General features: G+C 45.6%; 1 protein-coding gene and 1 long non-coding RNA gene across 5 annotated transcripts in view; one reads left to right on the forward strand and one right to left on the reverse strand.

The window, feature by feature from the left end:
- Positions 1–17,339, forward strand: part of CDH13 (cadherin 13) — a 1,150,740-nt gene that overhangs the window by 1,081,286 nt on the left and 52,115 nt on the right. The window contains exon 11 of one of the 4 annotated variants that reach the window (XM_077133147.1): positions 1,134–1,332. The exons of the other annotated variants lie outside the window; for them this stretch is intronic. Within the exon in view, the coding sequence (XP_076989262.1) occupies positions 1,134–1,257 (124 nt within the window). The 3' untranslated portion in view covers positions 1,258–1,332. Of the gene's footprint in view, positions 1–1,133; positions 1,333–17,339 lie in introns of those variants that run through there. 4 annotated transcript variants of the gene reach the window in all.
- LOC143659838 (uncharacterized) overlaps positions 1–17,339 on the reverse strand; it is a 114,787-nt gene that overhangs the window by 31,076 nt on the left and 66,372 nt on the right. The gene's annotated exons all lie outside the window — the stretch shown is intronic.

Here is a 17,339-nt window from a genome sequence, read left to right on the forward strand (position 1 = left end):
CTCTTGATGTTTGATTTAGCAGGTATTTTTTCCCTCCTGAGAAGGTGTTGGGGCAGGTGGGGAGGGGACTTCTGGGTGGCAGCGTGTGGGCGTGGAGTCATTTCATAGGGTGCCTCCAGGCCCACTTCCCACCCCACTTAGGATTCTCCAAGGCATGGACCGTGAAGGGTCCCTTACCGAAGAAGGGCCACTTCAAATGAATATTTACATGAGGACCAAAGCTGGCTTAAAAAAAGCGAAAGGAGATTTGATTAATGTTTTGTTTTGGACAAAATGATGAAAATAAGTTTCTAAGCTTGTTGTAACTCAACCATAGGTCATTGCAGAGTGAACACCAAACAAACCATGGATTGCTTTGCTTTTGGCATGATTTTTCCAACCTCCCTTAGAGTGTCTGCTATGCTCCACGCGTTTATAAAGCGGTCATCTGTCCAAACCAGTCAAGGGCTTCATCCATTTTCCAAAGGGGCTTTCCTAACCCTTCACCATTCAGATCACTCTCTTGTGAGGCACCTAATAAAATCCCTCTTTTCTCTTCTTCAGTTGTTGACTAGTCTCTCGGTGCTGCGTCCTCATCTGTGGTTTCCTCATGACTCTTAGAGGTGTGCAGCGCCTCTCCCAGCCTCCTCGTGGAATCCCCCATCTTCTGTGGGATTGACAGCTGGGTCTGTACTGTATGGGTGCTGGCTTCAGTCACCTGGAGGCGGACTCCCTGGTCTGCGGACGGAGTTGGGGATGCATGGGAGATAACAATAGGCTTGTTGTTGCAAATGAAATCCTTGCACATCTCAGTCATATTTGTATTCTTAGGCCTTAGGGGTTCAGAGAAAACAGATAAATCTTTATCAAAGGACGAAGTAAGTGAACATAATAGATGAATATTCTCACAAGGACAGCTTAAGTTTTTTACCAACTTGAACCAGAATCTAAGTCAGCATGGTGCAGTTTCTGTGCTTGGAAAAAGCCCCCCAATGGAGATGTGGGGAATTTAACCTCAGCCCTGGCTCGTCAGTGTATAGAGGAGGAGGTGGGCTTGATAATTAATAACAAAAACCATATTGGGGCTGTAGCTGTAAACCATCTGTTTAACACGTCTGCCAACACTGATCATGTGAACCCGTGTTCTCTTCTAGGGTTGACAAGTTTGTTCTCGGATTAGCGTGTGGAATCCCAGCCTGTTACCACAGAGGGACACCTCTCTGGTTCACACATCAGGGTCCCAGTTTTCCAGCTTTTCTGACATGGTTAAATCTGTGACTTTACACACTGAATCTATTTTTCTAAATTTCTGTGTTTCTTTGTGATCCTTTTTGCCTGGGGCAAGAAATGAGATGACATTTAAAAACATTTTGTAGTCCTGTGACGAAGGCTGTTTCCTTTAATTATTGCTTCATTCAGGTAGGTTTCAAAAATGTGTGCATGGGGGTGGGGGGAGAAGACTTGGTCAGTAATTCTGGAAATAAGTTTGGCAAGTGGAGATGAAGGCCAGACTCAAAAAGAGCCTGTCATAGCAAAGTCCTGTCACAGGCACCAAAAGGTTCCTTGCAGGCATTTTTAGGAGACCTGCAGTAAAGTGTTAACGAAGGATTAACGACCCAAACACGAGACCAAGTCTGACCTTTGCTGGGAGAAGCCAGGTCTGGAACAGGTGGTGAGAGGATTTGTAGAGATGATGTGTACACCTGCTGGCATATAGCTGGGGCCCGGGTGTTTTCATTTCCCAGGCTACTCCAGCAAATACAGGCACAGGAATGGCTTACACAGTGGGACCAGAGCAGAGAATCTGGTGCATCACAATGGTCCGGCAAAAGATGATGCCTAGTGGTCTCACCCTCTCACTTCCTGTGACAGAGCAGAGATGATGAGGCAGGCACCCCTGGTCTGGTGCAGGCAGGCTCGGCAGGTGACGCTCCTGGGGGTGGCTGCACCTTGCTGGCTACCATGGTGGGAATCAGAGTGCCAAGCCTTGGTACATCTGCCATCAGAAAACAGAAGCTGCCAAGAAGGTGTTCAGTGATGAGACTTTCCAGGTGGTAGAATCTCAGGTAGGAGGACCACACAATCCCACCAAGAGCTCTGGAGTTTCTGGGTCCAGAAGGGTCGAGAGGTGTTAAGAGCTCCTCGCCTTCCCAGCTGCTGTTGAACCATTGCCAGGCTCTCTGCCTGGGCACCCAACACTAAGGGGTTCTGTCCAGGGCAGTCCCCAGGCAGCTCTTCTTGCCCTCATCTGCTGGCAGGGGCAGCTCCTAGAGTCTTTCCTGTCTTTGACTCTGATTCCTGGGAGAGGGAGAGAACCGCTGCCCCTGGGCTCCCCCCAGGCCGCAAGCTGTGACCAGCAGTGGCCATCTCACCAAACTGGGAGTCTAGAATTTGGTGACCCTTCCATCTTTGTTTTGTTATAGTTGTGAAATATACCGTTTTCTTTATACTCAGCCATAGCTGCATGAGTTGAGTATTTTAAAACCTTATTTCCTTCAGCTGGGAATTCTGTAATGTTTGAGCTGTTATAACATGAAGTGGGAGATATGAATCACCCAAACAGTAACTCATATAACACAGGGGTCAGTTTGGCTGGAATTCAGTGGGGAGCTAAGGATAGTGTTTCCTTTCTTTCTTGTGGTTTTACAGGGTTTTTTTTTTCCTTCAATAGGAATATTTCTTCAGCACCAATACAGAATTCTATTTCCCTTTCCTAGTTTTCATTTTCTAAGCTTACTGAGTCCTCTTTGAGAATGAGCTGTAGTTAGGCTCATGTGTTGGTCCAAAAAATAAAGAACCTTCCCTAAGCATGTGACGTCAGCCAGGCTGATGGTTCCCCAATTACAGTTTGTTCTAGAACAGCACTTCTCAAACGGTAGTGTCAGGTCTCATCCTCCAGGGCTCTTGTCGGACCTTCGCCAACCCCAGGCCCCTCCCCAAGGTGATGGCCGCACCCTGTTTGGTGAGCAGCCGCCACACCTCTCCTTAAGTACAGACATACACTCTAACATGGGCCACTGGGCAATGCCATCTTCAACTACTAAAACTAAGATGTCCTCCGAAGTGGCTGCTATGGCAAATACTAAATTTCCATATATACACAGATATATTTGGTTGCCCATTTCTAGGCTTTTCATTGTGTGGCATCGTCTTCTTGCAATAATGTCACTCTACACCATTTGATAGCACATTTAAGTCTAGGTAAAAGGAACGCCATGCCAAACCACGTGGGTTCTGACATGCTGTGGAAAGCCCAACAAGCCAGGAGAAGGGACTTGTCACTGCCACTGAGTCTCTCCGACCCCTCCTGGCCTGGCGGTCCCAGCTCTGGACACCTGACCATGTCAACCACTGGCCCTGGCCACTCGGCAGCTTCCTTCTCGGCTCAGCTCGGGTGCTGCTGACAGGAAGCTGGCTTTGCAGGATGCAGGGAGAGGTGGTTAGATGCCCCCTCCTGCCCGCCCTGCCGGGGTGCCAGCCCCTGCTAATCAGACTGCCCTGCAGCCTCCCGGATCAGGTCCAGGTCTTGGCAGGCCCTTGGCGCAGCTTCTGTGAAGCTCCATTACAGACTGAAATGAGCTCTGTTTTTAATTTCATTTTTTGCCTCTGTAACAAGCAAAGTTCACATTACAGATAAATTGCCCGGAAATTCCAATTTAATAAGGCATATGCATTTTTCAGACCTAGAAGCACAGACAACGTCTTACACTCTGGTATTTTTACACCAAAAGGTTTATTAAAAAGACAGCTTTGAAAATGTCAGAAATTTACATAAAGTGCCTGGCCAATTGGTCAAAAAGGCTGATTCAACAGAAGTGCTTAATCACGGGAGGCTGAGGAGCAGGGGCTTGGTGGTCTCCAGCTGCTCTCCCTCGGGGATAGAAGGTTTTTTTGGGGGGGGGATCTCACCTACGATGTGGGTCCTCCACCCCGCTCTAGTAAGGATAAACGGGGCAGAGTACAACCGGGCACCCCCCACTGGGGTTTCTGCACTCAACAGAGTGTCCATCGGTCGCCCTCGGTCCATGGGGTGTGTTCCAAGTTGGGGCAGCAGCTCGGGCACCCAGGGGCCCTGGGACGTAGGCACACCTCTGCGCTGCCCCTGGTGGGAAGAAGCACCAAGTGAAATAGAGGGTTCAAATCCAAAGGACCCGGTGAAAACACAAATAACACAGCTATGGATATATCTGATTATTGGGTAAGGAAGAAAAACAGTGAAATCCTATCCTATAAAACCACCCCAGCTCTTGCTTTCACTGGAAATGTAACAAAAACAGGTCAAACTGTTGGGTATCATTTTTAGCATATAGCCTCCAAGTTAATGTCTCTCAGCATTTTACTGAACTACTCCTTATATTAAAATAAAGAAGCAATCATGTTAATTGTACTGCAAAATTGTAGCATAAACTGTAAGACAAAAATAATGATGGGGAAAACAAAGAGTACAAAGCTAGATCATCTAATTCCATTTTATTTGTATTCTAAATTCTGAGTTGAGTAATCAGGGAATAAAATACAATCTGTTTAAAATTTTCATTATTTCAAATATGTTGTATGCTCACAAATCACTTCTGGGTCAACTGTGAACTTGTTACCTGATAAGACTGGAATCAAATGTTACCTCTGTTTGCATTTTCCATTTCCATGATTGTCCCACCCGAAAGAGAAAAGAAGCACTAAGCATTTCCTGGCTGCCCACCCTGAGCCCCATCGCCCTAGGGATGAAACCTAAACTGCACACAGTTTAGAAGCCCTGCCCCTGGAATCCAACAGACCGCTGTGGAATCCAGCCCCAGCACTTATTTGCTGTACTGCTTCTGGCAAGTTGCTAAACCTCTCTGAATCTTGGTTTCCTCATCTTTAAAACAGGGATGACACCAACTTCATAAGGTTGTTGTGAACTAGAAAATTAAGCATGGAGACCCCCATAGTGTGTAGCCCAGAGCCGGCACGTCGGCATTCAGCACTCACAGCCAACTTTGATCAGAGCCTGACAGGGAGGAGCTTAGAGTCCATGAAGGCAGCAGCTAGAGAAGCACCCAACGATGTTCTAATGGGCGTTTCAGTGTGTGCAGGTGCCCGGCGAGGACCTGGAGAGAGCTGCTTCGTTCCAGCTGGGAAGTCACACAGGGCCACCCAGAGGAGCCGAGCGAGCCGGGTCTTAAGAGGCAGGAAGAGTTTGCCAGTGAAAGCGTAAAGCACAGTTTAAATGAAGAACGGTGTTTTTATAAGCAGTTCTTTATCATAAGTAATGTATCCTTTCTGTTTTTAAGAAATATTGACATGATAATTGAGGTGGCAATGGAACATGGCAAAGTCTGCCTCAGCCTCGTTTGTTGTCTCCATCTGTTCCCCATCACTGGGTCACCTTCAGGCTGTCCTTCCCCCAGGGCTCTGCTGAGTTGGATGTTTCCAGTACATTCAGGGGACAGTGCAGCTCACTCAAGTAAAGGACTTCACTGGGCTGACGTCCTGACCCCAACATAGCACGAACACCCCCCAGCGCCCACTGAGGCTCCTAGGAGCATCAGCTAAAACCCACAGGGGCCCCAAAGACCTCCCGAGGGAGGTTGCTGAGCCCCTGTGTCCTCACTGCTACCCCATGAGATCAGGTCCCTTGCGCAGAGAAGGAAGAAGGAAGCACAGGGAAGTAACTCGCCCAAGGTCACACGGAAAAATCCTGGTCCATTTCACTCCAAAGCCTGTGCCTAGACTCCTCTGTCCCACTGACAGCACGCGGGGCTAGGTAGAGGCAGCGCAGGGGGTCAGAGCAGGCTGCAGCCCCAGGTGCCACGGTTCAAATCCCAAAGTTGCCACCTACCAGCTCTTGACCTTGAAGAAATTATTCAATCCCTCTCGTTGCCTTCTTTTCTGTCAAATGGGGATAATGATGTCATTGGCTGCACAGACTGAGGAGGTGAGGACTGAAAGAGGTGAAACGCTGGAGGCTGCAGCTGGCACTACTGTTCTTACAGGGACACAGCACCCTTGAGGCTGCTGCAGGAGAGACAAGGCCACCGCGCTGTCTGGAAGCATTAGCAGGGGCCACCGTACCAGGTGCTCCCACAGGCCCAGGCCTCATTCCTCCACTTTGCAGGACAAATTGTACCTTGTAGGTCAGAATGCACTCACAGGGGAGGGAATAAACTCAAGTGCCTCTCCGGTAATTAAGTGAAAACACAGCGTCAGAGGAGCTGCAGACCCCTGCTGCTGAGGCTGCCGCAGGCACGGGGATGGGGGTGGGGGAGCTTCAACCAGGGGGGTCCCCACAGTGCTGCCGCTGGGCTGGCTCCTGAGCAGCGAGGGTCTAAGGAAAGAGACGTCCAGGTGGCATAAAGCCTAGAACAAGCCTGGCACCTCTCAAGGACTGAAAAGAGGCTGGGGCGGCTGGGGCTCATTCAGCACAGGGGAGAGAGGGAAGAGATGAAGTCAGCAGGACAGGCAGAGGTCAAGGTCAGAGGGTGGAAGGCCTACAAGGCAGAGTCAGACACTGGAGGTTTTTATAATGCAACGGGTACCTGTCCGGGCTTCCACGCATGGCTGTGATCGTTTGATGGGCGTTTCAAAGGATCATTCTGGCAGCTGGGTGGAGAGGTTACACTCGTGCAACGGGTGCTCTGGATAATTGAAGGCATGCACACTCACACACCCAAGTGCAGGCATTTGTTGGAGATGGGTGCCCCCAAATGTCCATCTACATAACCACACATGGAGGGTATGCCAGCCGCTACCTCAGCATTCCGGTAACTTCCCACAGCAGCCAGCAAGCAAATTACATGAAATTGTCAATCCACAGAAACTTAAATGTCTTGCAGCCAAGTCATCTTTGACCCTTTGTAAGGAAATGCCCAGAAGAGGAGGGAGTTCCTAACCAGCAATAAAGAACATTTATGAAGCTATTAGCAAGTCAGTTATCTGGAACTTAGGAAGTATTTTCCAAGGTAAACATGGCATTTGATCATTAGGTTTTAAGAGAAACCCTGTTTAACCCACAGCCTAACAAATGGCTTATGCTAGTGAATTTTCTTCCTCCAGTTCCATTTTGCCATTACTTTCCACTCAAAATGACAAGGTACACTCTTGGCTCCAAATGGATTCCAGGCAGTATATTGGGATCAGGCCTTGAAGGCAAGAGAGAAATATGGATTCTTGAAGCACCACCCAATAGTTTATTAAACTCCCACCACATGCCTACGGAAAGGCTCAACTCTGGGTCTGGGTCTGAAATGGGAGACCCAGAGCCACACACCAGGTGAGCAGGGGCAGGAGGCACGAGCTGCACCCAACCTGAAAGAGGACTCATTCTTCAAGAGCTCGTAACTCAAGGTCCACTCCCATAGAGTCCACAAGTTTAAAGACCAAGTGTTGACCAGGAATTCTATCTAAACCTGCCTTCCTGCTTATTTTATCCCTGCAATTCACCTTTACCATTCAATCTGTCGAAATTCATTCAAAGGAAATGTACTACGTGAGATAAGTTCTGTCCTTCCTGGTCATAAGCACAGACTTTGTGGTCAGCGTGGATGTGTTTGGATCCCAGGGCTGCTGCACTGCAGCGACACCTGGGGGGTGGGGGGGCACTGCGCCCCTCTCGATGCCGGGGCCCCATCCCTCAGACGGGAGGACAGTGTTAACTCAGAGTTGTCAGGGCCCAGCGGGAATGCTTACACGGTGTCCGTGCAGCAGCTGGCAATCAGAACGCATCCACGGGAGGGACCGGACGCTCAAGTTCACGCGTCTGGCCTGGGCACCGAGTCCCACGCTGAGAATGCCTTGCGGTTTGGGTCTAGAGACTCACAATCCCAGCAGCCAGAAACGCTGACTTTTCCACTGTAACAATGAGAATGGCAATTTGTTCCCAGCTCTTCATTTTGAGATCTGCTGGCCTGTTGGCTCAACTGGGTTTGTTTGTTTGTTTTTAACTTTCTTTTTAATTGTATAATATTACATATGCACAGCAAAGAAAGAAAAAAGAAGTTTTCAAGGCCCTTTTCACCAAGTAGTTAGGACAGATCCCAGAGTCTGTCATAGGCTACCATACCATCATCTCAAGAGTGTTCCTTCTAGCTGTTTCAGAACATTGAAGGCTAGAAGGAATAAATATTTTCTTATCATCACAATCAACTTTTTTTCTTTTTTGGGAAAAATAATATATATACAAAAAAGCTATACATTTCAAAGCACAGTGCAACAATTAGCTGTAGAACAGACTTCAGAGTTTGGTATGGGTTACAGTTCCACAATTTTAGGTTTTTTACTTCTAGCTGCTCTAAGATACTGGAGACTAAAAGAAGTATCAACATAATGATTCAGCAGTCATACTTATTTGTTAAACCCTACCTTCTCTGTATAATTCCACCATCACCTTTGGTCTTTCTCCTACTCTATAGGGGTATTTGGGCTATGGCCATTCTAAATTTTCATGTTGGAAGGGGCTGTCAATAATATGGGGTAGGGAGATGGAACTAACTGATGTTCTGGAGAGGCTGAGCCCTCTGCATTTCAGGACTTATCTGACCTAGGAACACATCTGGAGGTTGTGGGTTTCTGTAAAGTTACCCTAGTGCACAGAACCTTCGCAGAATCTTATCTATTGCCATGGGTGTTCTTTAGGATTGCTGGAATGGTTTTGGTTGGGGTTTGGCAAATTATCATAGGTAGCAATGTCTAACTGACACTTGCATAAGTAACCTCTGCCCCTCAACTCCATTTGAACTCTCTCAGCCAATGATACTTTATTAGTTACACTTTTTTCCCCTTTTTGGTCAGGATGGCCAGACTCATTCCTGGGAGTCATGTCCCACACTGCTAGGGAGACTTTCACCCCTGGATGACATGTCCCACATAGTGGAGAGGGCAATGATTTCACTTGCAGAGTTGGGCTTAGAGAAAGTAAGACCATATCTCAGCAACAAAAGAGGTCCTCCAGAAGTAACTCTTAGGCATACCTACAGGTAGTCTAAGCTTCTCTGCTACCTACATAAGCTTCACAATAGGTCAAGGGCTAGGCCTATTGATTTGAGTGTCCCTAATGTTTGACATTAGGGGTTTCCTGGGTGGCAGAGTTCAATAGTTCCATAGTTTTTCTCCCATCCCTCAAGGGACTTTGCCAATACTTTTTGATTATCTGCTTAATATATTATGGGATGTGTCCAGGCATTACATTAAGCTATACAGGATTAAGGTCCCTCATTCTTATTCTGGGCTCCTTGTGTTTTGATTGTTTAAATGAGCTGTCCAGATAGGTTGAGTTAGACTCTGTGCCACAGAAAATTTAGGTTCTGGACAAAATAAACCTTTCTTCCTTTGGTCTCAAAGAGTAGGTGAGGTTCTAAAATATAGACAATGTTTCCCTTATCCCTGGGTTCTGAATTACCTTAATCCCATCCTGATCAGCTTCGTTCTTATCTTTAAACACAGGTTATATACATATATAAAACAATCTCTCAAAATCCAGAAATAATAATTACTACTCTGGACTAAATGTGACTGCTATGAGAGCTTACAATATAGGCCCCTGTTTTCTTATACACATTTTCTAAAGGAGATCATACAATAAATGCACTTTAGTTTCTGGCTTATTTTGGCTCACCAGATGTCCCACAGGTTCATTCACAATGTTGCATGCCTCACAACTTTATTCCTTTTAGTAGCAGCATAATATTTGATCATACGTATACACAGTCGTTCATCTACTTCTCAGTCAGCGCATCCTTCAGCCACTTGCGTTCATTAGGCATCAAATATAATGCCCAAAGTCCACAGTCCATCAACCCTCACAGTTTTAGATCATTTCATGGTTCCCAAGAAAAAGATAACCAATAAACACACCTTCACCAAACAGGAAATCAAAACCTCCCCTTAAATCTTGTCCCTCCCCATTCCCCCCATCTCTTACCCCTGGTGTTGCTGTGATACTGCTGTTCTCCTGTTAAACACAGCCCACAGGATGCAAGAGCAGTTTTCTCCCATACCCTGAATTTAAACACTCTTTGTACAAGGATCATAGCTTTGAAGTAATTCTTACAAGAACTCATTCATATTTCTACTGTGAGTCAGTGGGACACATAGGTCTATATAATCCCTTTCAATCATGTTCACCTTCAATATGGTAATATTATTTATAGACCCATGATGAACCGCCTTCACTTCTATCTATTCCCTTGCATTTGAGTTCAACCCCATTAGCCAACCATTCACCCATCTCTAGCTTTCATGTATCTCTAAGTCCCCTATATTCTGTATTATAAGCCTCTGATTATACCATTCCCATGGTCATAAAAGTGGAATCACATAGTATCTATCCTTTTGTGTCTGGCTTATTTCACTCAGCATTATGTCCTCAAGGCTCATCCATCTTGTCATGTGCTTCAGGACATCATTTCTTCTTACTGCTGCATAATATTCCATTGTATGTTTATATCACATTTTGTTAATCCACTCATCTGTTGATGGGCCCCTGTATTATTTCCATCCTTTGGCAACTGTGAATAATGCTGCTATGAACATCTGTGTGCAATGTCTATTGGTGTCACTGCTTTCAGCTCTTCTGGGTATATACCAAGTAGTGCTATTGCTGGGTCCTATGGCAACTCAATATTTAGTTTCCTAAGGAACTGCCAAACTGTCCTCCATGGTGGCTATACCATTATACATTCCCACCAGCAGTGCATAAGTGTCCCAATCTCTCCACATCCTCTCCAACATTCGTAGTTTCCTGTTTGTTTAATAGCAGCCATTCTTATAGGTGTGGGTCCTCTTTTTAAGGTAAGGGTCCTCTTTCATCCTTCTGGCTATTGATCCTCAGTTGTCCCACGCCCATTTATTGAAAAGACTATTTTGTCCCAGCTAAGTAGATTTGGGGGCCTTGTCAGAAATCAGTTGACCATAGATTTGGTGGTCTATTTCTGCACTCTTGATTTGATTGCATTGGTCAATACTTCTGTCTTTGTGCCAGTATCAAGCTGTCTTGACCACTGTGGCATTATAATAATTTTTAAAGTCAAGAAGTATTAATCCTCCCACTTTGTTCTTCTTTTTTAGGATGCCTTTAGCTATTCAGGGGTCTCTTTCCCTTCCAGATGTATTTGGTAACTAGCTTTCCAAGTCTTCAAAGTAGGTTGTTAGAATTTTGATTGGTACTGCATTGAATCTGTAGATCAATTTGGATAGAGTTGACATCTTAACTATATTTAACCTTTCTATCCATGCGCAGGGAATGTCTTTCCACCTATTTAGATCTTCTTTGATTTCTTTTAGCAATGTTGTGTAGTTTTCTGTGTACAAGTCCTTTACATCCCTAGCTAAGTTCATTCCTACGTACCTGATTCTTTTAGTTGCTATTCTGAATGGAATTTTATCCTTAACTGACTCCTCAGTTAGGTCATTGCTTGTGTATAGAAATGTTACCGATTTGTGCACATTAATTTTATATCCCACCACCTTGCTGAATTTATTAGCTCAAGTAACTTTACTGTAGATTTCTCAGGATTTTCCAAGTATACTATCATATCATCTGCAAATAATGAGAGTTTCACTTCTTCCTTTCCAGTTTGGGTACCTTTTATTTCTTTGTCCTGCCTGATTGCTCTAACTAGAACTTCTAGCACAGTGTTGAATAATAGTGGTGTCACAGGCATCCTTGTCTCATTCCCGATCTTAGGGGGGAAGCTTTCAGTCTCTCTCCATTGAGTACAATGCTGGCTCTCGGTTTTTCATATATGCCCTTTACCATATTGAGGAAGTTACCTTTGATTCCTATCTTTTGAAGTGTTTTTATCAAAAAAGAATGCTGAATTTTGTCAAATGCTTTTTCAGCATCAATCAACATGCTCATGATGTTCCCCTTTCATTTTGTTATTGTGCTATATTACATTGAATTTCTTGTGCTGAACCATCCTTGCATCCCTGGTATAAACCCCACTTGGTCGTGATGTATGCTCTTTTAATGTGTTGTTGGATTCAATTTGCTAGTATTTTGTTGAGAATTTTGGCATCTATGTTCATTAGGGAGAATGGCCTGCAGTTTTCCTTTCTTGTAGCATCTTTACCTGGTTTTGGTATTAAAGTGATGTTATCTTCATAAAATGAGTTAGGTAGTGTTCTTTTTCCTCAATTTTTTGGAAAAGTTTGAGCAGGATTGGTGTTAGTTCTTTTTGGAATGTTTGAAAATATTCCCCTGTGAAGCCATCTGACCCTGGGCTTTTCTTTGTAGGAAGATTTTTTATGACTGATTGAATCTCTTTACTTGTGACTGGTTTGTTGAGATCTTCTATTTCTTCCTGAGTCAGGGTAACTTGTTTGTGTTTCCAAGAATTTGTCCATCTCATCTAAAAATTGTCTAGTTTGTTGGCATATAGTTGTTCATAGTATCATCTTATAATTTCTTTCATTTCTTCAGGGTCTGTGGTAACGCACCCCTTCTCATTTCCGATTTTGTAAATAAACAAATAAGCATATTCTCTACTTTTTTCTTTGCCAGCCTTGCCAGTCATCCATCGATTTTACTGATTTCTCAAAGAACCAACTTATGGTTTTACTGATTCTTTCTATTATCCTTTTGTTCTCCCATTCATTTAACTCTACTTATCTTTACTATTTCTCTTCTTCTATTTGTTTTAGGGTTAGTTTGCTGTCCTTTCTCAAGTTCCTCCAGGTGAGCAAGTCCTCGATTTTTGCTCTTTCTTATTTTATAATATAGGCATTTAGGGCAATAAATTGCTCTCTCAGCACAGCCTTTGCCAAATCCCATAAGTTCTGATAAGTTGTATTCTCATTTGCATTCATCTCCAGGTAGCTACTGATTTCTCTAGCCATTTTTCTTTGACCCACTGGTTGTTTAAGAGTATGTTATTTAATCTCCATATATTTGTGAGAGTTCTCATTCTTTGGTGGTTATTGATATCCGGCTTCATTCCACTGTGATCAGAGAAAATGCTTTGAATAATTTCAGTGTTTTAAATTGATAAAGACCTGTTTTGTGCCCCAGCATATGGTCTATCCTGGAGAATGTTCCATGAGCACTAGATAAGAATGTATATCCTGGTATTTTGGGGTGTAATGACCTATATATGTCTATATTAGGTTTAATCCATTTATCAAGTTGTTTAACTTCTCTATTTCCTTGTTGATCCTCTGTCTAGTTGTTCTATCTATAGAGAAAAGTGATGTATTGAAGTCTTCTATTATTATTGTTGAAACATCGATCGCTCCCTTCAGTTTTGCCAACGTCTGTCTCATGTACTTTGGAGCTCCTTGATCAGGAGCATAATCATCTATGACTGTTATTTCTTCTTGGTGAATTGTCCCTTTTATTAGTATATAGTGTCCTTCTTTGTCTCTTATGATGTCTTTACATTTAAAGTTTATTTTGTCCCATAATAGTATAGCTACTCCTGCTTTCTTTTGGTTACAACTTGCATGCAACATCTTTTTCCATCCTTTCACTTTCAATCTGTTTGTATTCTTGCGTCTAAGATGAGTCTCTTATAAGCAGCATATAGATGAATTATATTTCTTAATCCATGCTGGCAATCTGTATCTTTTAATTGGTAAGTTTAGTCCATTAATATTCAAAGATATTACTGAAAAGGCGTTTCTTGAATCTACTATCTTATCCTTCGGATTTTATTTGTCAGATCTATGTACTCTTTTCCCTCTTTCTCTTTTTATCCTTTAAGTTACTCTTACTGGTACTCTTCAATTCTGTGCCGTCCTCCAGACCTCCCTCTCCTGGGTCGTTTTGTTTTTTGGTTTTTGGTTTTTGGCCAGCAGAACTCCCTTTAGTATTTCTTGTAGGGCTAGTTTCTTGTTGATAAATTCTTTTAGCATTTGTTCTCTGTGAAAATTTTAATCTCTCCTTCACTTTTGAAGGACAGTTTGGCTGGGTACAGAATTCTTGGCTCAAAGTCTTTCTCTTTCAGGATCTTGAATATATCATACCACTGCCTTCTCGCCTCCAGGGTGCCAGTTGAGTAGTCTGAACTCAGTCTTTTGTGGTTTCCCTTGTATGTAGTAGATTGTTTTACTCTTGCCACTTTCAGGATTTTCTGCTTCTCTTCAACATTTGACAGACCGATGTGTCTTGGGGAAGGCGTATTTGGATTTATTCTATTTAGAGTTCATTGGGCTTCTTTGATTTGCATATTTATGTTCTTTATAAGGATTGGGAAGTTTTCCCCCATTATATCCTCAACTAATCTTCCTAGTCCTTTACTGGTCTCTTCTCCTTCAGGGACACCAATGATTCTTTATTTGTGTGCTTTGTTTTGGCCATCATTTCCCTGAGATCCAATTCAAATTTTTCCAGTTGCTGTTTTGAGTGTTCGAAATCAGTTGTCCTGTCCTCTAGTTCACAGATTCTTTCTTCTGCCTCTTCAAATCTGCTGTTGTGTGTCTGTAGCATATTTTTTATTGGGCCTACAGCATCTTTAATCTCTGTGATATCTGCTATTTTTCTATTTATGCTTTCAAATTTTTGCTCTTTGTGCTCTTCTAGTGACTTCTTGATCTCCTTTATGCCATTAGCCTTCCCATTTATTTTATTTAGTAGCATTATATGAACATCTTTGATTAGTTGTTCCAAAGTTGACGTCTCCTCTGGTGTTTTAATTTGGTCATTAGGCTGGGCTATATCTGTCTGCATCTTGATATGCCTAGTGATCTTCTTTGTCTTCAAGGCATGTAAATATCTTGATAGGTTTACTTTGGAAGTTGATTTCTGTCAGTAGTCTAAAGCTTTGTATTTGTGGGATGGGTATAGAGCAGGATGTGGGGCTCAGGGCAGGGCTCAACAGTGTGGTAATGCGTTGCAGCACAGGTATAGGTGCATGTTGGGGGTGCTACGCTGGTGCCTGCGAGCATGGGGTGTGGAACACAGGGTTGTGGAGGTGCAGTGTGGGAGCTGAGGGTATGGGGTACAGCTCAGACAGACCTCGGAGCATAGGAGCAGGGTGCAGCATGGAGGACACAGAGATAGAGCACAGTGGGAGTCGGATAGGGAGGCTGAACGGATGTATGGGAGCTGCTGTGCAGATAGGATGTGGGCAGGTGCATAGAGAGTGTAGGTTGTGCAGGGTAGGTGGCATAGAGATCCAGGCCACAGAGGGTGGGGGGCAGGGTGCAGGTGTGTCCTTACGTGGGAGGATGGGGTCCAAAGGCCTCTGGATATGGGAGTGTATAGGGGTGAGCACAGGTCACTGGGGTTGCAGGACACGGATCAGGATAGGGGTGTGGAATTGGATGAATGGTGCCCTGGTGTGGGTGTGTAGGTACAGAGGAGGTTAAAGCAGGCGTGCATACGTGTGCAGGGCAGGGGGCTATGTAGCACAGATTCACCTCTGAGCACCTGCCAGGTGTGGAAGCAGGGTGCTCATACCAGGGGTGGGGAAAGTGTGCATATTTGTGGGGCGGGGGCTTGAGGTGCAGGGGGTCAAGAAGTCAGTGCAGGAATGCATGGGCATCCATCAGCGGGGAGGATGTGGCTGTATGGGTACGAGAGTCTTGGGGGCAGGGACCTGGGGTACACTGGTCTAGGGGGCGTGGCCCTTGTGTGCATATGCACAGAGCTCAGGGGCAGTGAATAGGGGTTGTACTTGCGTGGGCTGGGGACAGGTGTAGCCTGGGTATGGAGATAAGCGCACGCAGCCATTATGCACTGGCGACTGCCTGCAGGGGGCAGGGTGGAGGAGGTGGGGCTCGAGAGGGGTGGGATGAGACTGTACTTGCGAAGGAGAGGTAGGTTGGGCTGGGGCAGGCCCACATGGGCTTGGGTTGGGGGTGTCGGTTAGGTATGTGTGGGGTGGGGGGGGTGGCAGGACGCTTGGAGAGTAGGGAGGGCAGGTGATGGCATTCAGGTGCGTGGGGTGTGAGGTGAGTCACAGGCCATGGGGGCTGCGCCAGTAAAGGTAGTGCATTCAAGGAGCATGGATTGGCTTACTTCCTAGTCCCCACCTCCCCGTCCATGCATTTGGGCCTCCCTTTGGAAAGGGGCGGGTTAGGCTGTTTGTACCAGCTGCATGGCCTCCGGTTCTCTGCGTCTCAGTTTTTCAGCTTTTGCAACCAGGGCCTCCCTGTGTGGTGTAGAACACCCTCCCAGGTCACTCACACCCTGGAATCACCATCTAGGTAGCCTTCCCACCCCTTCCCTAGCTGTTCCTTGGAGCTGGGGTGAAGTTGACTGATCCTATTCTTCCACCTTTCCTAAATCGGGTTTTAAACACCCCTAGAACCAAAGCTGGCAGCACCAGGTAGATGAGCCATCGAGTTCTCCCACCTCTTCAAAGGGACAGAGTTCAGAGATGGGTGGGGAATGGAGGAAGCACCGACTAGCAGCATTCTGTCCTGGGCACGGAAGTGGCCAGAGCACGGGGCAGTGGGGCATTTGGACATTTGGACAGTCCCACTTCATTGATGTCCCCAGGCCAAGAACTACGAACCCTGTTCAATTAGAGTCTCCCTGTTAGATTAGATCCTATAAACTTTTACACTGTGGAGCTTTTAATAAGCATGTTACTTTTATAAAAGACCACTTTCCCCAAAAAAAAATTTGACAATTTTTTGATGATTACCCAGAGTCCCAGCCCCTCATCCCGGTGGTTCAGACTCTCTGTAACCCAGCCCAGTCTGGGTGCCCAAGCTCGTTTGCTGTCAGTTTCCCCAAGAGAAGCTCTGTTCTACCCCCAGCTATGCACCTGCCATAGGAACTGGTGCCCCCCTCTCCCCAGTACTCCCCAAAAAGGCCTTTGTTCAGCCAAAAGCCAGTGACTGTGTGTCAAGCACCAGTCTAGAAACTCGGGTCACAGCAGCGAACACACAAACACCCTCGCCCTCATGGAGCTTATGTTCCAGTGAATGGTCATGTTCTGTGCATCAGCACACACTGTCCTCTCCTCTGAACTGTCCTTCCTCTTACTCTCCGACCACATCCTACCCTTTCTTCCTGGTTTGGTGCAGGTACCACATCCTCTACCCTGCATTACAGGTAATGATCTTTCCCTCTGGCCATCCTGTGCTCTTGCCTGCACCTTTGTAATGGCCTTCTCCCAGCCTAGCCTACCCAGGAGATGCATCCAAGGTGTGAAAGACTGGACTCGGGGTCAGGAGAGGGGTGGTGAATTTGGCTGTGCCACCATGAGAGCAGCTATCCAGAGCGTCCTCCTCGCAGCGTGCCGTGGGGAATAAAGGAGGCGTGTATGTGCAAAGCGCTGAGCACAGAAGCCAGCTGGGAGGTGCAGCTCAGCCGCTGCCTTGTGAATGATGGTGTGGATCTGTGTTAGGTGTGACCCGACCATCTAGCACCTCCACACCCAACAGAGGAGCTGGCCCAGCACTCAGCAAAAGCTCCTAGAATTCAGTGTGCA

The sequence above is a fragment of the Tamandua tetradactyla genome, chromosome 16 (genome assembly GCF_023851605.1).
Source record: "Tamandua tetradactyla isolate mTamTet1 chromosome 16, mTamTet1.pri, whole genome shotgun sequence".
Classification (NCBI taxonomy): domain Eukaryota; kingdom Metazoa; phylum Chordata; class Mammalia; order Pilosa; family Myrmecophagidae; genus Tamandua; species Tamandua tetradactyla.